Source organism: Thamnophis sirtalis, unplaced genomic scaffold (assembly GCF_051295495.1).
Source record: "Thamnophis sirtalis isolate CommonGarterSnake01/CBP01778 unplaced genomic scaffold, rThaSir2_p1.2 scaffold_5, whole genome shotgun sequence".
Classification (NCBI taxonomy): domain Eukaryota; kingdom Metazoa; phylum Chordata; class Lepidosauria; order Squamata; family Natricidae; genus Thamnophis; species Thamnophis sirtalis.
Window position 1 is genome coordinate 43,638,854 of NW_028261385.1, and position 22,968 is coordinate 43,661,821.

The 22,968-nt window shown below is 37.7% G+C and overlaps 1 protein-coding gene across 2 annotated transcripts in view; it reads right to left on the reverse strand.

Moving 5' to 3' along the window:
- The window catches only part of KIAA0825 (KIAA0825 ortholog), a 187,947-nt gene that overhangs the window by 25,907 nt on the left and 139,072 nt on the right, over positions 1–22,968 (reverse strand). Inside the window, exon 20 of one of the 2 annotated variants that reach the window (XM_087715721.1) lies at positions 6,142–6,221. The exons of the other annotated variant lie outside the window; for it this stretch is intronic. Coding sequence (XP_087571847.1) covers positions 6,188–6,221 — 34 coding nt within the window. The 3' untranslated portion in view covers positions 6,142–6,187. Of the gene's footprint in view, positions 1–6,141; positions 6,222–22,968 lie in introns of those variants that run through there. 2 annotated transcript variants of the gene reach the window in all.

The window sequence follows — 22,968 nt, forward strand, 5'->3', positions numbered from 1 at the left end:
TGAAAGCATCTTTGACTGGTAGCATGTGGAAAGCTACTTATAAAATTCACTGCAATTACTCTACTTACGAACTTTCAAGTTGTGAACTTTTGCTGATATTAACAAACTTGTCCACAACTCTAACCTAAAAGGTCTTGGACCTTTTAGGTTAGAAAACCTAACCTAAAAGGTTAGGAAAAGGATTAGTTTACATTATGCTGCATATATATGCTTGTTAGTACCATTGCATAAGCCTCCTATTGAGAAGGATATGTCTGGGATGAAATGCCTTGGTGCTGATGAAATGCCTTGACAAAGTGGAGGCAGGAGTGAATCTACCAGAAAAGAATCTAAGTGTCCCAGGAGAGAAGACAGTCATTGTGGCAGGGAAGAAACTAATCTGCCTAAAAGCTGACCCAGGAGGCTCCTCTCCAACGTGACTACACCAGGGACGTGCAGTCACTAGAGGCAAGGGAGGCGTGGCCTCACCAGTTATGAGGAAAAGGAAAGAATTTTAAAGACTTTTTAAAAAAATAATTAAAGCCAAGGTAGTTGCTGCCAAATTCATAGTGACTTGGAACAGTGCTTTGTGTTAACCATAGGAGGAGGCCAGAGAACTAGGGGCCTCTTTTGCATAAGGATTTTTTTGCATTTTAAGAGTTAAGCAAGCGTTAACAAGCAAAAAATTCCTTATGTAAATGAGGCACGTATTCTCTCGCCTCCTGTAGAGGGCATTTTTAGAGGCTTTTTAGAGTTCTCTGGGAGCAACTAGCTCAGTCTGACAGAGCTCTGGCCTTTCATGAGGGGAGGGCAGGGCAGGGCAGGGCAGGCAGAAGCAGAGTTGAAATCATCTCTGAAACAGCTGGAAAAGGTGCGTGTGTGGGGAGGGGGGAGGAATTCAAAAAGTTTGATGAGAAGGCAGCAGGGGAAGGGGGGGTATGGCAGAGGAGCTGCTTTCAAGCCTTTGGAAAATATATCCAATCCAATTTCTGTGTTTGTGTTTGAGAGTGAGTGAATGAGAGAGGGATCCAAGTTCTCCGTATGCGTGTGTCTGTTTGAGAGAGGAGGGAGGGAGGGAGGAAGGAGGGAGAAGAAAAAGAATGGGAAAATTTATTTTGCAAGGGGGAAAAATGCTGTGGCTTTAAATCGGAATTGAGCATGCCTGGCTGTGGAATTCTGGGAGTTGAAGTCCACAAGTCTAAAAAGTGCATCACCAGCCCTAAAGCTGACTGCACGTCACTGGGTCACTACACAGTCTGTGATTGTTTGGTTGTTTTATGTTTGTTTGTTTGTTTTATTGGTCTTGTATGCCGCCCACTCCCGAAGGACTCCAGGCAGCTTACAATAAACAAGGAAAGGGGATAAATAGACAAATAGACAAACAACAATTTAAAATGCACAACATTCATAGTTACCGTGGGGCTGGCTATTTCAACAGCCCCCCAGCCTGCCGGAGCAGCCAGATCTTAGTGGCTTTGCGGAAGGCCGGGAGAGTAGTAAGGGTCTGGATCTCCACGGGGAGCTCGTTCCAGAGGGCTGGAGCTGCAACAGAGAAGGCTCTCCCCCGGGAAGTCGCCAGCCGACATTGGCTGGCAGATGGAATCCGGAGGAGGCCTAGTCTGTGCAATCTGATCGGTCTATGGGAGGTAATTGGCAGGAGGCGGTCTCTCAGGTACCCAGGTCCGATACCATGTAGGGCTCTAAGTAAGGTGGACAAAAAGAAATGAGCTACACATGTGCATGGGACTAACTGGAGGAGCAGTACACATCCACATCTTCCTTGAATGTCCCCAGAGAGGATTGCAGTAAGGAAATGGAATGGCACAAGAATGGCCATTGGGGCCCAATTAAACACATCACTACTTATGTCAATAGGGAATGGAGGAGCATGGGAACAGTCACCATTGCTTGTAGGGTTCAGATTAATCAGTGTCCACCTTATCCCTCTGTCCGCAGGTTGTGCAATCATGGCACCTAGTTGCCTCACCAGTGGCCCTTCTTTAGCAATGGTCCCAAGACCCTATGGGAGCGAGAGGAAGCCAAGGAGCTTGCTGCTGCTATGAAGTATGAGGTTAGGGTTAGTCTGCAATCAATTGGCTGAACAAGAACTGTAACTTAAGGCAGTGTTTTTCAACCACTGTGCCGTGGCACACTCGTGTGCCGTGACATAGTGTAAGGTGTGCCGTGGGAAAATTACTTTATATATAGTCAATATAGGCACAGAGTTAATTTTTTTTAACATTTTCTAATGGTGGTGTTCCTCGTGATTTTTTTCATGAAAAAAGTGTGCCTTTGCACAAAAAAGGTTGAAAAACACTGACTTAAGGTAAGAATTGTACTGCATGTGTTGGACTTGTGAACCAAATGGGCTTATGAACAATCTCTTGGAACACAACCCATTTGTAAGTTGAGCACTATCTGTAGTTTCCTCCAATTAAGAAAAACTAATTTTTTTGAAACTGCATGTTTGTCAGTAATTAAACCAATCTTTTTTTGTTTTAGAAGATAATTAATACTCGTGTATAACTGTCACTGACTAATGAATATTTAGGTACTTTGGGAAATTCTGTCTAATTAAGTAATATAACATTTAATTTTTTTGGCTACTGTGCTATTTCCAAAAAGTGAGTATATTTCCACCTATAGAATGTGACTTTACCTTGGATTGTTTTTTTCTTTTTACTTGTGAGCTCTCCAAATCTTCCAGAGCATATTTAAAGTCCTGAAAAGGACTGCTATAGATAGGTGTTCCATTTTAGTATTGGTTTCCAATAGGTAATTAAATGATCAAATATTCTGGATATATATTTTTAAATAGTAAAGTATAGCACTTTGTATTCTTTTAAATACTCTAAGTTAAACTGTATTCATAGAGCTCAAAAGAGTTTATTTTAAATTCTCTGATCAGGAAGAAAATACTGATAAGGACTTTCTGTGCCAAATAACCACAATTTCAAAAGGCACACAACCGTGACAATGATAGATTTCCAATACCCTGGCGTTGCTACCAAGATGCAAGAGATCCAGTAAATAATTTTACTATTACTGAAATTTTAATTATCAGAAAATAAAAGAGGAGGTCTTCTATTTTGGACTTAATCATTATTAACAGGGAAGAAATATAACATACAATATAAAGATTGTAAGATCCACTATGTAGGACAGGCAGGCAGAAGACATGATGAAACTTCCTTAATCTCATAACACATGGACAGACTCAACCATAGTTTCCTAGACCAAGATACATTCCCTAAAAAAACCTAGGGAATTCTTGGAAGCTTGGTACTCAGATACATCAGGCATCCACATAATAGACACATAAAGATAAACTCTGTTTGCACACTATTGAAATAAGCTAAGAAGGAAAGGAAGAGACCAGAACACATCCTCTTGAGTAGTCAACACCAGACAAACAATCAAGCAGAAAACAAAACCACAAAGTATTACAAAGGAGAAAACTACTCCCACACCTACCATGGCAGGACAAGACCCTGTATATAAACAGAAGCAAACCCCACTCTCACTAGCACCGATGATGTTACCTAGTTGGATAATGAATCATCTGTATGCAAACAATCAAACTCAGAGCGCATCAGGGATTTCACAGGGTGTGTGTGTGTGTGTGGAAAAAAAAGGCTCACTGGAATGTATGAGAAAATGCTCATAACTATATTATGATATCGAAAGGAACAGGAATACAGACAAGTTAATCTAGATTTCAGAAGAGAACCTTTTGCTGAATTCACAGGGATGGTACATTAGATCCAATAGCTTAAAATCCTTAAAGTGTAAAATTTCTGGGAAGGACAGAAAATCCTGTGAAAGTTAAGTCTTGCAAGAAATGTTGAAATGAGAAACGAAGGATTTTACAGGTGTGGAAAAAATAAAAGGAAAGGCAAAGACACTTGTCAAGCTCCACATCACACAAAGAAACAAATGCTATATGGATTTCAGTAAATTATCATTAATGCTAGTCTGAGGTAAATACAAAAAATCCTGAAATTTATAAACTGAATTTCACATCTTCATTAATAGTTAAACATTTCAAATTATTTAAAATGCGCCATCCCACCTGGAGTAAGTTACCATTCAAAAGATAAGCTATGGACTCTCTTGATTGCTTACTTCCATTTCCATTCTTTTTCTAATCTCCTCATAGCCTCTCATAGTTGTGTAATTATTAACAGGTGATAATGAGAAAGCAGAATATCCTAGCACATATTTTATTTCTCTTAGAAGGGAGTTGATGCCTTAACTCAGGCCTGCCGGATATGGCCCGTGCAGGTCATGCCTACTCCGGCTCTTTAAGGCAAAAAATATCCCAAAATGTCACGATGCGGTCCAATATGTCATGATACGGCCCACGGTGTGATTGGGTTTGACACACCAGCCCCAACTGGTAATGTATTATAGTGGAGGGAAGAAGCTTTACTTTCATTTGTATTTTATGTTATGAAAGTTAATAAAACTGGAAAAAAATCTCTATGTTTAAGAATACAAGCAAAGCTTTCAGACAGAAGCACAACAAAGGTACATCCAGATGCAATATAATGTCCAAATTGAGAATTGGTTACTTTCTGGACTTTCTTGGGGATTTTCTTTGAAAACATTTTGCTTCTCATCCCCCCCCCCCCAAAAAAAAAAAAAAACCATCTTTGGTACAACCATAAACTGGATGATTTTTCCATGTAGAGAGTCAAAATGTTTCCGGGCAAACAGTCAATATATAAAGAGAGTTTATTTTCACACTATGGGAACTGTATCTAATTCTGATTCTACATTCATAGAGCTACAATCCTAATTTCATGACTTCTGTGTTTACACTGAATTCAGTAAAACATTATTTATTTGTTTGCTTATATTTCTAAACCTGCCATCTACCACAGAGATGGTTATTGATTGAGTTATTTATTACAGATCAAATGTCATCAGTAATACGGTCCAGCATGGTGGATCCACACTGATTCATAGGAGTTGCCTGAAGCAATTAAAAAAGGTAAAATCACTCATTTTCAGTAGCTCATGCTTCGCACCACTAAAAGTAAAGAGCCTCATGCAATGCACAGTATATACCCGTGATGGCTAACCTATGGCACATGTGCCACAGGTGGCACACAGAGCCCTCTCTGCGGGCACGCCAGCCGTCACCTTCGCCCAGCTCCAACGCGCATGTGCCTTACGCCGCCCAACTGGTCTTTGGGTCTTTGCTATGCATGTGCGGGGAAGGGTGCATGCATGGGATGTACATGCACATGCATGGGGGGCAGGATGCGTGCATGGTAGGGTGCTTGCATTGCATTTTGGGGCCTCACACAGTGCCCCTGTGCCCCATTTTGGCTTCCAGATTTGTGCAGAAGGCCTTTGGGGCATTTGAGCACACATGCCCTCACGCCCTGTTTTAGGCCTGGAAGTCCTCCTGCACCAACCTGGAAAGCAAAAATGGGTGAGGCAGGGCAGGGCACATGGGCGGGGGAAGATGCATGGGGCGGTCATGCACGCATTGCATTATGACAAAAAGGTTAGCCATCACTGGTATATACAAAGCAATTCACTTTCAATTACTACTCTAAACATTCTACCTATCTACAAAGCAACTTTTTATATTGTTCATTAATTGTAGTTTCCCCCAGGTTTCAAACTTTCATTGGCTCACTGTGTTATAGTGTTGTGCAAAACATTCCACAGAAGTGTAGTACAAATAAAACCCTCTCACTCGCTCATTAAAAGCATTTGCAAAGCTCACATACTTATTTCAAAATACTTCCACTGGGACAATATAATGGGACATGGAACAGGAAAACCATTCAAGTTTATATTTTTGTGCTTCTTTTCAGTTTTAGCCAGAAGTCAAAATTGTAAATTACAGTGAAAAGATCTTACAATAAAAACACTGTGGAACTTTTAAAAATGAGAAGGAAAATATTTGCCTTATTAATATTTGGTGCTGAAATATTAGGAGGATTTGAAATTTAAGTAGCACTTTGAGTTTAACATTTTAATAACTTCCTTTCCCTCCCACACAGCATTAATCAGTTTTATGTATACCATAAAAAATATCCTTCTTAAAGAATATTCTGGATTAAGTATAGTTTAATGATACTTTGTCAAATATTTGTCAGGCTTTTTAAACTTTTAAAATTAGTATTGATTTACTTTACTTACTGTTTTTAGTTCATTAATATTAAGCAATTCTAGAGCTTCTAGTTGCTTAAATTGCAATTGTTCCTGCAAGCACTTTTATGCTGAAGGGCAAGAATAGAAAATAACAAGTTAATTATGATGATGACAATGTTGATGATGACAATGATGACAACATATTCAAATCCTTTCAGTATAAAAACAGCAGTACTTTTTTCAGGACAGCAAAAATTAAAAAGTTTGATAGCCATAGTCAATGGCCTTGAGCTCCTGGCAATCATTACACATGAAACTGAAGGCAGGCATAGTTTCAGTCTATATGGTCAAAGCCTTATAGGTAAAAGTAGATTAGAAGCTTCAGCAGACTAACAAAGGTATTAGGACCACAACTCTGCTATCTGCATAAGCAGGTAACTAATACTGTAGATAAGTAAAATCTCTGCCTAGTGCAGTGATGGCTAACTTTTTCCTGACTGAGTGCCCAAAGCGTGCACAACCCAACCCCCCAAATGCAATGCGTGTGCATCCTGTGCATGCGCACCCCTGGACCTGCCTGTGCACAGCCCAATATATGTCTTGTGCATGCATATGCGCCCCCTGAATGCGCCCCTCATTCGTGCGGACATGGCCAGCCTGCACACGAAATCATGCCCCCGCATGTTCCTCGCCCGCCGTGCATATGCACCACACCTGCACATGTGCAGCAGAGACCCGATGACCAGCTGGCTGGTGGAAGGTATGCACACATGTACGGTAGAGCTGAACTAGGGCGACAGAGGGCACTGTTTGCGACCTGTGAAATGCATGCCATAAGTTCGCCATCACGGGCCTAGTGGAACCACACAGAGAACAGCTATAAGTTATATTGTTGCTTGTAAGCTGAGTTATGATCAGGAATCAGATCAGCAGATTTTTGGCACAGGAACGTTTAAGATTACTTCCTCAATCTTTGAATCCCAAACTGAACAAATTATGTGCCAGAGAAATTAACTAAAGGAATCTTGGAGAGGAGAGCTGATGTCACGATGGCACAACATGTGATCTTGGTGCTCCGAGATCACAGTCGAATTTCTGCCACTGGATGGTCCATTTGGACCTAAACCATCCTGCAGAGATGGTGATTGAGAAGGGCATCTCCTGCTGATTTCAGGGACACCACAAAGTCCCTGAAAGATCCAGGAATAGTCCTTTTTTTCCGGCAACAGAAACGCACCTAATGAAGCTGCTGAAGTTGGGACAGCTCCGGAATGGGAAGAAAGCGGAAAGAGAAAGTGTGTCGAATTGGTGAGGAAATTTTATTATTAGAGGAAGAGATTACCCAAGAAAATTTTTTAAGTTAAGTTAAGATTGAAGACAGAAGACTGTAGGCGGCGAGATTGATCTGCATTGAACTTAGTGTGTTATACAGTTTCTAATTTTTTTTTCATGGAGGGAACTTTTGCAAGGGCTTCCTATTTTTTAAACTGAATGGATTAATTCTTTCTTCTTCTTTTTTCACTTTTCCTTATACCTATGGATTAAAATTCTCCCTTTTTTTATAATGCTTGATTTGATTGATTGGATTGTTTTTTATATCCATTGAAGGTTTTTTTTCTCTTAAGCTTGGAATATAAAGAAGATAATAAGAAGGATTATAAAGAGGGTTGTAACAACAGGAGGAAAAACAGTTACACTGCCACAGAGGCTGGAGGCTGGATACATTGTTTTTTTCTTTTTCTCTTTGATCACTTGAGATTCAAGGTTCTTTCAGTTTGTTTATTGACAGTGATAGTAGGAAGAACACAAGTTGTTTATACAGGTGCCTTTTGGAAGTTCTATCACTAGCTATTGGACGGAAGACAACATTTGGACTTGAAAGATAATAAATGAACCTGTTTGAAGTTTATTAAAATAACCTTGAACCCTATAGTGGCAGTGTCTGCAAAATTGAAAGAATGGCTCACCAGGAAAAAGAAACTGTAACATTGCAATGTTTATGTTTGAAATTCAAAATCTATTAGTTGTGACAGAGAGAATTGAAAAGAGATTGGAGAATATGGAAAAATTTGATGGAGAAACTGAGGATGTTTAACCAAATGAAGAAAGTGGAGGACAGAGTTCAAAAGACGGAAGAAAAAATGAGCAAAGAGATAAGAAAACTGTGGATACTGACAACAAAGTGAGCATGGTTGGTAATGGCAAGAGTGGAATATGGAAAGGGGAGATAGATGGATTGGAACTCTATCCCAGACTTCAAAGCACAGAAGAAGAAAAGAGAGAAAAATTGATGGAGATAAAGAGAGAAATTTTGACAGAAGCACTAGCGATAACCAAAAATAAGCTGATAGAAAGAACAGATGTTGGGTTTCAAGCTTTTATGAGATATGAAAGGAATAACATGTTGCCAAGAGAAGTTTATACAAGATTTATTAAGAAAGTAGCTAGAACATTAATGCTACAAATGGCAAGAGATATAAGACCATTCTATTACTGGAAAGATACAGGTTGATGCAATGAAAATGTATAATAAAAAATTAAGCTAAATTTAGTTTAATAGTAGTATGTATAAAATGAAGCGACAATAGCTATAGTTAAATAATGATTAATAATGATAACAATATGTATAGATATATTAGTTTGATATTATGAAATTTTATATAAATAACACATGGAGATTATGAGAGGAGGTTTAAAAGTTTTATCTAGAATATGTTATAAAGATGTATTGTGACTGGATGATTTTAGGATGATTTAATGGAATGTTATCATACAATCCTATTCTAGATTTTGAATATTATATATAAAAGGATGTAAAAACAATTATAGTCATATTAAGGTTGAGATATAATAATTGTGATATACATGAATATAGGTGAATTTAAAATATGTGATTTGATATAAAAAGCAGGTGGTGACTATGGAAAAGATGCATGGAAATACTGTAACCAACTGACACACTTTCTACAATTTGTAATGGAAGATGGTTTTTTATTTTTATGTTTGTTTGTCCTTCTTCAAAAACAAATAAAAATTGTTTTAAAAAAAACCTAAAGGAATCTTATAGTCTTGATTGACTTATCAATGTGTTCCAGATCAACCATAAAAACATTTGGGTCTAATAACTTCTAAATGAAAATAATACTTATAACATGATTATCTATAGTAACTGTAATCTAGTCTCAAAGTAAGTCACATACACCCATAAAAGTTCAAGTTGTAGGCTAATAGTAAATAAGACATTAACTTTCTGATCCACCAGGCACAGATCTGTACTGAGGACATGGGGTATCTGGATTGGAGAAGTGTAGCTGGATGATAGTCAAGAGATGGAAAGTAGTTGAGAATGATGGGATGAAACTATCAGCAAGCCATACAGCAGACATATGGACAGTTACAAGTACTTTGGTATCCAATAGTCACATGGAAACCATGATGAGGAAGTAAAGAAGACAGCAGCATGCAAGTATCAACAAAGGATAAGATAGGTCCTGAAGAACCATCTCAATGAGAAAAACAAGACCCAAGCCATCAATACTTATGCTCTTCCAGTCATCAGACACCCTGCCTGTATACTGAGTTGGTCAAAGCACAACATAAAAGCTCTTGATGTAAAGACCTGGAAACTCCTTAAAATGTACTGAGCTTTCTACCCCAACTTCAACACCCAGATACTGTACATCAGATGGAAAGAGGGCAGGCTGGGTCTGGTGAATGTCACAGCTCCTTTCCTGGACAAATACCCAAGAATACATCAGGCTGGTATCCAAGATGAACTACTGAGGGAAGATCAAGCAGAGGAAGTGCCTTGGCAAAGGAAGACTCTTCATGTGATACACCATCAACAGATAGCTAAGGGAGCAGACATTGGGAAATCCTACCAGTGGCTGGAAAGAGCTGGATTTAAAAGTCAACATTGCGGCAGTGAGCATAATAGACTAAGAGCAGACACTAAGAACCAGATCCATAGAAGCAGGGATATATAACACTAGACAGGATCCAAAGTGTAAACTATGCAGACAAGCTTCAGAGGCAGTCCAATATGTAGTGGCAGAATATAACATGCAGATGGCTACAGCATACACTGAATGGCACAACTAAGTAACTGGCATTGTGCAGAGGAACATCCAAACAGAAGATCCCACAAAAGATTGTAGAGAATAAGAGGACTAAGATTCTGTGGAATTTCCAGATCCAGACAGATAGGCAGGTACTAGTCCAACAAAAAGATATGATAGTAGAAAAGAAACAGAAGTCAGTGGTGGTGATAGATGTAGAGGTGCCAACTGACAGCAATATCAGAAAGAAATATGAGAAACTGGAGAAGTACCAGGGCCTGAAGAGGAAATAAGAAAATAAAGGCCAAAGTGGTTCCAGTGGTAGCAGGACCACTTGGGCTGTGACTCTTAAGCTGGAAAGATGGATTCAACAGATCCCAGGAAGAACATCAGAGCTATCTGTCCAGAAAAGTGCAGTATTAGAACAGCTAAGGTATTGCATAAAACCCCAAACTCCCAGGCATCTGGTAGAAGAGCTGAAATTGATGAAGATACATACCACCCATAAGTGTGAGAAGGGTCTGTCTATTTGTCTGTCTATCTGTTGTCTGTCTGTCTGTCTGTCTATCATCTATCTATCTATCTATCTATCTATCTATCTATCTATCTATCTATCTATCTATCTATCTATCTATCTATCTATCATACGGGTTTGTGGCCATATGGATGTTGGATATACAGATGCTTGTAGAAGTCTAGAACTGCAGTTCAGTAACTTCTTTTCCACCCTTGTATTAAACAATATTTTACTAAGATTACAGTTCCTTTCTTTTTAAAGAACTTTCCACTCATAGCCCCCCTCAATATGTCTCAGCCCCACCACTGCCATAATTTGTATGTTCCGTCACACAGTGCAACAAAAAATACTTTACACATAAACATAAATAATATTGAGCTAACTAGAACTTCAGCTGATGGTCCAGCTATACTATATTACCATTTCAAAATGTTATGCTACATATCTATTACATTATCCATTCATTGATTAACCCTTTTATGTTCCTTTTCAGGTTTTTGTTCAAGCAGGCCAACTCTTGCATAAACAGCTAATAGCAAAAACATGGAATAATAAGGTTGATATTTCATATTCATATTCCTCATGAGTGGCACAGCAAACCTTGTAATCCTTCTATAAATACAGAACTTCTATATTAAGTCTTCCATTTGTAATGCTGATTCATATCTTAGTTTATAAATATGATTGAAACTGGAATACTTCTATATTTTCTTAAAAAAACACAAGCTGTTCTTTAAATAGATTGAATGTATGTATGTATGTATGTATGTATGCAATGCATGTATGTATGTGTGTATGTGTATGTATATGTATATGTATATGCAGGTCTTGGCGTATTTTTCCATGTAAGATTGAGAGTATCTTGGCGACGTTTCAACAAGGTCCCACTCGCCATATTCAGGCTGGTGCATTCGGCTTCATGTTTATGCAAGCAAAGCGTGATCGGAGCTGCCGTCTTTCTATAAATATTGGTGTGTGTGTGTAGTGCTGGCTTTGTTGCTGTAAGCGGATTGGTTGGCTGTGTTGTAACATCTTGATTAGTTGATGGAGTTGATATTTGCAGATTAGTCAGTTGTTTCGTAACATCCTGTGTGGCTGAGGTATTGGCTGTGTGCCTATTGTTCTTTTGTGTTGTAACAACCTGGGTAATGGGCTGTATGATGACATCATGAAGATATCACTACAATAGTGATATCTTGAGTCCTGTGCTGCAACCTCTTGGGGGTTGGCTGCGTTGTAACATCCTGAGCCTTTGCGTTGTAACCTCCTGAGTTCTGTGATGTAATGTCCTGAGCAGATGGCTGTGGTGTAACATCCTGGGCTTTGGGTTGGCTCCGAGTTTGCGGTCTGGCCATGTGTTCATAGCATGTGTCAGTTTGCTTTGGGTGGGAGTCGGAAGGGGGTGCAGCAGTTGGTGATGCTGCCGTGGGTTGGCTTCTGGATGGTGGTTGCATTTGGTCTATGGGATGGGTTTGGGTTTGAGTCTGGTGAGAGTGATTGGTGGTTGTGTTCTGTGTTGTTCTGGGTCCAGTGTCGGTTTTTGTGGCTGGGACTCGTTTGTTGACTAGGGTTAGTTTCCAGATGTCTGGTAGGCAGGAGTTATCATCACATTTATTCATGTTGTGGGGGTGTTTCTCTATTTTGATGGCTTCCATAATTATTGTCTTGTTGAAGTGTTCAATTTTGGAGATTAATTTGGTTCTTTCAAAGTCAATTTCATGTCCTGTTGCTTTAAGGTGCTGGAAGAGGGAGAAAGCTTTTTCTTCTTTTCTGACTGCGTTCTTGTGTTCTGCGATGCATGTATTTATTCTCCTATTAGTTTGTCCAATGTATGTGGCTGGGAAGACTTTGCATGGTATTTCATAGGCTCCTTGGTTTTCTAACTGGATTTTTATCTTTGGGGTTTCTTAAGATGTTCGCTATTTTTTGGTCAGTGCCGAAGGCTGTCTTGATATTGTGTTTGTGGAGAATTTTGCTGATTTTATCTGTTGTGTGTTTGATGTAAGGTAGGAGGACGATGGTATTGTCCTGTTTTCTGTCTCAGTTCTTGGGGGATGTCTCCTTTTGGATTAGGTTGGTAATTGTGTTTCTTTGGAATATGTTGGAAATTAATACGTTTGTGAGAATGTCTAATTCAGTTTTCAGGTGGTCTTTGTCGGCTAGTGTCGGCTACAACACAAAAGAACAACAGGCACACAGCCAGTACCTCAGGCACACAGGATGCTACGAAACAGCCGACTAATCTGCAAACATCAACTCCATCAACTAATCAAGATGTTACAACACAGCCAACCAATCCACTTACAGCAACAAAGCTAGCACTCCACACACACACACCAATATTTATAGAAAGATGACAGCTCCGATCACACTTTGCTTGCACAAGCATGAAGCCGAAGGCACCAGCCTGAAGATGGCGAGTGGGACCTCATTGAAATGTCACCAAGATACTCTTAATCTTATATGGGAAAAGACCTGAATATGCCAAGACCTGCATACCTGTACCCGTGAAAATCTCTCTCTCTCTCTCTCTCTCTCTCTCTCTCTCTCTCTCTCTCTCTCTCTCTCTCTCTCTCTGTCTATCTATATCTGTCTGTCTGTCTGTCTGTCTGTCTGTCTGTCTGTCTGTATGTATGTATGTATGTATGTATGTATGTATTGTGTCACAACCCCTGGTATGCCCAAATATGGGAGGAAGCATACTGCTTCCTTTCTCTGTATATCGGCTTATCACAAGAGACCATCCAGACAGAAAGCCATTATTTCTACTATTGCCTTTGTTACATTTGTGCTGATAAATAAATAAAGGGAGACTAGTATAGATCTATTTCAAGCTATTGAGCTCTCATCACTAAATCCTTACTGGGATTCGAACCTGGGCTGTATTACATATTAGGCAGTTGTATTAGCCACTAGGCCACAGGCTCTCCTCCTTTATCAGCTAAGTCAGGGAAATAGGTATGTATCATTAGAATGTTAATATGACATTAGTTCAAGTATGAAATTATACGTGTGCAAAATATCTGAAGATTAGTTACCATTATTATTTAGAAATTCTTAATGGTTTTTTTCTCTAGTCTATATGGGGGTGGTGCCTTTGGTTGACTCCTCACAACCATCTGGACTAGTCCCTGTAATTCATGGTAAGGTTTCAAAAATGGTTTGCTATTACTTGCTTCCTAGGGCTAAAGGAGAATGACTGGCCAAAGTCACTCAACCGGCTTTATGCCTAGGATAGAACATGGTTTCCTGGTTTGTCACTTGGTGCCTTAATCAAACTGGCTCCTTTATTCTCCAATCCAGGGGCGTCAAATTCACATCATCACTGCATTAGGACTTTTTCTCCCTTCGCTAAACCAGGTGGGGCCAGGGCAAGCACGTGACGCATCCGGGCCATGGGCCGCAAGTTTGTCACCCCTGCTCTAATCCATTAACCTTTTAATATCTTAATATTAATAAAGTCAACTATAATAGCAATAACAACAATAATAATACACATGTAAATACAATTTACAAGAAACATTTAATTTGTTATGATGCATTATTACATATGACTACACCATTTTAGATATTTAAATAAATTTATGAAACATAACATGGTGTGTAAAATGAGGTCGATATAATTTTTCAATGTTGTTTATATGCTTGTCTACTGAGTACTCAAAGATCCTACTTCTTTCAATACTCTATAACACAGTTACAAGTGCATTGAAATTCATCTTGTTAGAATGGTAGTAATATATCCCACCAGGACTACTGTTCCTAGTAGCAATTTAAAATAATTATTGTGAGACTTGATGCTAGACATCAGGTTTGCAATAGAATTACAATGAGGGAAGTGTATTAGAGACAAAACATTGCTGGAAGAAAACTTCATAATGGCACAATTTGGAACTAAGCTTCAATTTGCAGTAATAGATTCTCTTTATGATGGCACAAAGGAATATATGCACTTAGCAAATTTAAATCTATTATTAGTCATGCTTTGTGGATTGCAGTGAAGTAAGGAGAAAAGAAATTAGCTTTTTAAATATATTTCTTACATAAACCAGGATCTACTCTGAAGAACTCTATACAAAAATCTCCTTGTTACTGTTCAAAAATATACTTGGCAGCTTTAAGAAGCAGCTGCATGCGTCCATACATTATTTTAATTTTTTTCTGTTTCTCAGCTACATTTCTGAACTTTCAACAACATACAAAATATCCCACTGGAAATATAATTATGTAATTCCTAATTTCCTAGAGTACCTTATTATAAGAAAATTGGAACAGAGAAATATTTACAATTCACATTAGTAGAGTGAGCTCCTCTAAACAAATATCTATATTATTGTAGTGGCTTGATGTCTCTATTTAAAAATATTAAATCTCTTCACTGTCTTCTAGAGAAAAACTCTGTTAAAAAGAAAAGTATCTTTTAGAACAATATTTTGACTGAACCTATATTGATTGATCCTAATTTTCAAGAATATTACCTTCCCTTCTACCATTGCAAATCATCTTATTTTGTTTTTTTTTTAAAAAGAAAACTTTTTGTAAAAAAATAAAATAAAAAGCAACTTGCAATAACAAAAGCATGTCATAAAACCAAATTCAAGGAACATTTGATCTATTTCATACTATTTTTATAATGCATGTTACAAAACAATAGGAAAAGTAGAACAATAATATTAGTACCTTGGTAATATGTTTAATAAAGATAGAAAATGGAGAATTGTAAGATACTGGTAGAAAATGGAAGATAGAATGTGGTCTTATGCAAAAATGTTTTTATAGAAAGAAGTGAATGTATCTAAGAGCATGTTTCTGCCTTTTTTGTTAATATGAATGTGCAATATGTCATAAATTATGTCATAGACAAACATGTTGAATGCAGTGGGGGTATGCTACTTAAGAACCTCTGTAGTAAGTAAGAAGAAATAACAAAAGATCAGTAATTAATGTATGTTGAAAGTGACTGAATGCAAAAGGGACTGTCTATACCAGTGATGGCGAACCTATGACACGCGTGTCAGTGCTGACACGCGTAGCCATTTGGGGTGACACGCACAGGATTTCATGCGATTCATCCTCGGCTCCTGCACGGCCGCCGAGGATGAAAGAATCTGTGCTGGAGGAATGGGGGGGGGACGTGTGAGCTCCCCCGCCCACACTCACTTACTGTATCGCCGCCGCCCCTTTCTGAGCGCAGGGGCTGCTGGTAAGGCATGCGTGCCGTGCGCACACACGTCATCAGCGCGGCGAGGGAGGACCCGCCGGAGAGGAGCGCGGGAACAGTGCGCGCCTCTCTCCAGTCAGGCCGGCACAGAGAGTCTACTCCTGGGACTGTCGGTTATGACCGCACCACAGCAGGGAACAGCGGAGTGCCAACGGGAACTGTGAGCGCCATTAGCAGCAACTATAAATTGCGCAAAATTATGTTTTTGTCGAAGTGACACACAACGCGAGTTATGCTCGATTTTTTGCCGATTTTTGACACACCACGCCAAAAAGGTTGCCCATCACTGGTCTATACAGTGATTTGGTTGTCTTGAGTGAGAATCAAATCGCAAAACAAATATGAAGGAAGAGTGAATTGGCTCAAAGAAAAGGGAAGACAGGGGAAATTATGATTGAATAAAATTAAAAAGATCCTCAGAAAAAGAAATGTGAGCAGTTCAAAGAACAAATGACAATGTACGAATCAAGATATGGACCTAATGCACAGGTGTTAAACTTGCAGCATCATGTTGCCATCATGTGATGTTTTGTGACATTTTCCCCCTTCACAGAGTTGGGGTGAGCATGGCCTGCACATTACACCAGTTTGACACTCTTGCTCTAATGGAATGATATGTTGAAAAGATAGAAAGATATAGAAAAGTACAACAAGCAATGTTGATAGAAACTAAACGACAGCAAGCAGCCTAGATATTCTGTGACTGACAGCCATCATAGCAGCTGTTTTATGAAGAGACATGTTCTAGTATAACAGCATTTTATAGAGGATTCTCAAAATTCCTCCAAAATCGAAATGATACCTACTTCTGAATATTCACCTGAACAAGATGGAGGAACAGCTTTTCTGACAGGAATAGGCTTTAACAGATCAATACTAACATACAGTTATGTTGCCATTAGTCCTATTTTTAAAATTAGTGTTAATTATACAATAAAGTAATTCTAAGATAATAAAAAACCATATTTGTAAGGTTAAGTAAGGTTCTACATTTAGACAACAAAAATGAAATGCACAGGTACCGTACAGGTGGTACCTTGCTCAACAGTAAAGGGAAAGGGATCAACAGTAACTGTGAGAGGGATATTGGAGTCCTAGTGGACATCCATTTAAAAATGAGCCAGCAGTGTGCAGCAGCTGCCAAAAAAGCCAACACAGTTCTAGGCTGCATAAACAGAGAGATAGAATCAAGATCACGTGAAGTGTTAGTACCACTTTATAATGCCTTGGTAAGGCCACCCTTGGAATACTGCATTCAGTTTTGGTCACCACGATGTAGAAAAGATGTGGAGACTCTACAAAGAGTGCAGAGAAGAGGAACAAAGATGATTAGGAGACTGGACACTAAAACATATGAAGAACGGTTGCAGGAACTGGTTATGTCTAGTTTAATAGAAAGAAGGACTAGGGGAAACATGATAGCAGTGTTCCAATATCTCAGGGGTTGCCACAAAGAAGAGGGAATCAAACTATTTTCCAAGGCACCTGAGGGTAGAACAAGAAGCAATGGGTGGAAACTAATCAAGGAGAGAAGCAACTTAGAACTGAGGAGAAATTTCCTGACAGTTAGAACAATTAATCAGTGGAAAAGCTTGCCTCCAGAAATTGTGAATGCCTCAACACTGGAAGTCTTTAAGAAGATGTTGGATAGCCATTTGTCTGAAATGGTATAGGGTTTCCTGCCTAGGCAGGGGGTTGGACTAGAAGACCTCCAAGGTCCCTTCCAACTCTGCTATTGTATTGTATTGTTTTGCAGTTGTTATGTGAGAAAAAAACCTAGTCCTACATTATAAACCCACAGTTTTTTAGTGAGCTTTTTCAGTTATCATGGTTTATCATACTTAAAAACATTTAATTAGGGGAAAAATGAAACAGTCAATGACTTTCTGGGAAATTTCTTGATACTACCTCATTAATTTTTGATGACTCCATAAATACATTGAGAAAAGAAAATGAGTTGAAGGCTGAAGACAGAACTTTCATAAAACAGAGTAAAGACAATCAGAAAAAACAATCACTTAAAGTGGCCATCCATAAAATAATCATATCAAGTCATAGCTGTAGACTATATTATATCTACATGGGTGTCAATTTATAAATGTGTTATGAACAGATATTGAAGTGGGACAGTTAATGTATTCTTATGAACAGTATAAAATGTTTTCAGTTTACTATACGTCTCTTAGAGTTTAGGATTATATAATGCTACATAGTATAGATAATATAGATTTAGTTACAGATTTGATAAGAAAACAGTCAGAACATACTCCAGCAACATCATACAACAAATATGAAATTAAAATTTTCCTTTTATATTGTTTTATAATAAACATTATATTTAATAAATGGTCTCATCCTTATAATTTAGGAAAGTCCAAAAATACACTAGTTGAGCATCAGCTTCTATATTAACTTCTAATAACATTCACACACGTATAAATAGTATCTTCAAGTTACAGAACTTCCAAAAAAACTTTAAGTCAGATTGCTTAAAATTTCTTTCCCAAAATTCAGTAGAAAGCTATGTGATTTCTTAAATATACTCAATATTTATATAATTTAAACAGGTAGTCCTTGACTTACAACAGTTCATTTAGTGACTATTCAAAATTACAATGGCACTGAAAAAAATGACTTAGGACTATTTTTCACACTTATGACTATTGAAGCATCCCCCTGGTCATGTGATAATCTTTTGGAACTTTCTGACAAGCAAAATCAATGGGAAAGCCAATTTCACTTAATAACTGTGTTACTAATTTAACAACAGCAGTGATTCACTTAACAAATGTAGCAAGAAAAGTTATAAAATGGGGCAAAATTCACTCAAGAATTTTTTCACTTAGCAAAATAAATTCTGGATTCAATTGTGGTTGTAAGTCGAGGACTACCTATTCACTTGTAACATGAAGTATTCTGTTTTACTCCTGGATGTGTATGGCTAAATTTGTTATTTATCAGTTTTCGTTCTGAGCTTGATCATTTGCTCCAGATGGACATCCTGTAACAATGAGCCCTCGGCCATTAGTATGTCTGGAAGTTTGTTTTGGAATGTATAAGCTGTAAAAAAAAAAAAAAAGTGCCCACCTAATTTTTTGAAGGGCTGAAATAATGAGCGTTTTGCAGAATTTGTCTTGAAAATATACAAATGAGAAAAAGAACCTTCAATAATATAAAAGGAGTAGAATGCTGAAAGCATGAACAACCATTTCTGATGCTGAGATAGCATCACCTAAAAGCAGAAATAGCTTTCAAGACTTTTCTGATAGAAAAAAAAAGTTGATATGGATCATATAATGACTATCATCCAATGAATTTAATGGGGTGCGAACAGATGGCAAATAAGAATATCAACTACTAGCAAATAGTAAAAGTAAATCAAGTGACAATACGCTAAGGAATCAGCATTAATAAAGAGAAGAGGACTGGTAACAGTCTAATCTGATATAAATCATTATACAAAACACAATATTTATCCTTTGGAGAAACTAGAGTGACTAATTTTTCATTAATTTCTCTATCTGAAGCAAGAGTTTCCAACCTATATGCCTTGGCCCATTAGTGGGCCATGAGGTTTTTGGGCTGCAGAAATGGTAGCTGCATGTGCATGCACACACATTCCCACTTGCCAGCCACTTGCGCGGAACCAACCCGCCAGTCCAGAAACATGGACATTTTGGGTAACTCTGGTCTAAAGACTAACTGATCAATCTGAGCCTGGGGTAAAAATGATTGATGGAGGGGTGGGGACCTAAAGGGCTAATGGGCTAACATATTTGGAAAACGAAGGACTGGTGCTATGAAATTTTAGGCCAGTCCATGGTTAGATTTCATTTTCTTAGATTATATGGATTTCACATACATGTTTTTCAAATATATTTCAAAGAAATCTGCCTTTTAGTTTTTAATACTGTATAGGTAGTTCTTGACTTACAGCTTATCACTTAGAGTCTGTTCCAATTTAAGATGGACCTCTCCTTATTTACTTTTGTTCAGTAAAATTTTGTTGTCAAATTGCCTTTTGCAACATGGATTTTATTTTTCTATTAAATATTTGCTGTATTCCACGTATGTTTTTATATGATCCTGTTATTATACTCAAGCTAATATGGCAATTAGTAAAGTTATACCAAGGCTTTTCTCTAGCACTACAATAAAATAATTCTGGGTTTAAACATTACTTTATGCACTCTTTTTTCCTTAATAAATAAACACTAAAATGAATGATTGACAAATGAACAGAATGATTACAGCTACCGTATTTTTTGGAGTACAAGATGCACCAAGGTTTTGAAGAGGCAAATTTAAAAAAAGTAGGTAGGTAGATAAATGGAGAGAGAGAGAGAGAGAGAGAGAGAGAGAGAGAGAGAGAGAGAGAGGGAGGGAGGGAGGGAGGGAGGGAGAGAGAGAAATATAGTAGGTAGGGAGAGAGTGTGTAGGTAGGTAGGGAGAGGGGGAGAGAGAGAGAAATGCAGTAGGTAGGTAGATAGGTAGAGAGAGTAGGTAGGTAGGTAAATATTTCCAGGTGTATTTATCCATGTGTTGGAGAAGGAAATCGCTGACAACCTAAGACGTGTTTCTGCTGGCACAGCACTTGATCAATGTAATTCTCATCAATCACTCTAACGAAAAAGCTTTCCGAAAGGGGGGGGGGAGTTTTTGCACTTTGCAAACTTCCCCAAAATGGCCCGTTTTTCGTGAAAATGGGCGTTTTTTCCAAATCAAAGACATAAATAGCCTGGGGGGCTTGCAGAGTGCTCCTGGGGGGGTTGGGAAGGCCAAAAATGAGCAAAAAGGCAGCCCGTTTTTTGCAAAAACAGGCCCATTTTTTTGTAAAAAAAATTACATGCATAGCCTTATGGAGGCTTGAGTGCTGCTGGGGGCTGAGGGAGGGCAAAATGGCCCATTTTTTGCTCATTTCTGCCCTCCCCAGGCCCCAGGAGATCTCTGAAAGCCTCCCTAAGGGTATGCATGGCCATTTTGGTGAAGGGGGTGGGGCTTCGGGAAATGCTGTATTCGATGTATAAAACACACCCAGATTTTCAGCCTCTTTTTAGAGGAAAAAAGGTGTGTCTTATACTCCAAAAAATACGGCAATTCTCTTTAAATTGTCTTATTTACTTACATGTTATTATATGTGAGCATAAATAAATAAAATATATGTATAATTATTATATTTATTTCAAAATCAGCTATATTTAGCAGTTCAGTAGGGAGATCATCCTGATTTTGTTACCATTATACTTTACTGCATATTCTCAATGTAGCCTTTTTAGTTAAATTACATTGCTTACTATAAACATATATAACTTTAAAACAACAAGATGAATCCAAAAAGGCCTTCAGAAGCCACTAAATAGAAAGAAGCCCAGCTTGTTGTACTATACCTGTCAGAATGGCATAACGCCTTGTACAGTACATGCATGCAATGCTGAAGCCAAAAGAATATGAATAACAAAGAACTAGTGTAAAATTGCCAAAAATACTTTCTACTATTATGGACATTATGCCATCCTTACATATTCTGCCACCTACCAATGACCTACAACAAACATTCTTAAGTACCCTTTTCACAGAAAATCCATAATAATTACAGTGATTTTTTTTTCTAGTATCTCTTACACCCTCCAAATGGTTTCAAAAGATGAATCAGTCTCACCTTTCACAGAGACTATCATGATAATACTTCAACTTGGCATTTACCATGCTTTCTGTCTTTCAGCTTAAAATCAAGTACAGTTTCTCCTACATAGCATCCTGATTAAACAAATTAACTATGGCACTGACTACAAATGTACACACTAGAGTGCTGGAAATGAACAGATACAATGGCCAAGTCTGTATTTAGTTTTAATTAAATTCCATTCTGTAGCTCAATTAATCCACATCTCCAAATGTCAGCAGGACTTAAGCAAATGGAATGACATCTGCTGCACTGTATATTGACTATAAAACCTTTACTACATGATACAGCTCTGGAAGTATACCAGGAAAATGAAATATTTTCACTAACATATAGATATGTAATATGAAAACTCAAAGGAATTTTAACGTATCAACAAAGGACTTTTTTAAAAGTAAGAATTACTTCTATTATTAATATGCTTATAACAAGGCAACATAAAAAGAAAAATTCAGAACCAGATAAAAATAAGTATTAAAATTATTAATTATTCATGTTCAGCTTCTGCAACATGACATTGTTACTGTCAAGCATCATTCCATTCTTTGGAAATATATGGGAGTAAAAAGAAACTCTCTTACTGGTGATGATATAATAAACTTAAAACCTTTCTAATAAATAACTTTTTAAATAAATATAAAGGTAATGTTTTATCATCTTTAAATCCAAAGTAACGTCTCCTAAAATGCAAAAGTCATATCTGGGAATTATATTGGTGCTATGCTAATATACATAAATTATTGTAAATCATATTTATAGCAACAATTGTCAAATTTCAAATTAATATCTGTTTTTCATTGAGACTCTTGAGTTGATGCAGATTTGAAGAATATGTAATAATGTACAAAAAGAATATGGTAATTCTAAAGCAGCTTTTCTCAACATATTCTATAGGCATTTAGTCTTCAATTTTTAGAGTTATATAGCAGTGTTCTCTGGTAGGGTGTAGGAACTGAAGTTTAACAATCTGAAAGAAACGAGATTTGTTCTGGCACCAGCTGACTACTCAATATGGAAAAAATGCCATATATAAAATATACCATATATTAAAAATACCATATATTTTTTAGGATTGTATATAGATACTATTCATTCCATTATTTAGAAAGTCTGTGAACTATTTTTTTGTAATGGCTTATTCTAATAGCTTCAGCTACATTCTAAGCACGAGTCAGAATGACAAGCATAGTCAGAATTGCCGTTTGAGCTTTCATCTTGTTCAAGTTTGAAATTGGGATATGAAGGAACATGAACTAAGCCATTTAAAAAAAAAAGAATTTATCATAATGTTCTAATGCAAGAAAACTTGTGTATTAGAAAAAAGTTTCGGTAGCAGTATGCAGAAGGCAAAGGATTGGATTCTTGTTATCCAAGCATCCTGTTTCATTCCTCAGAT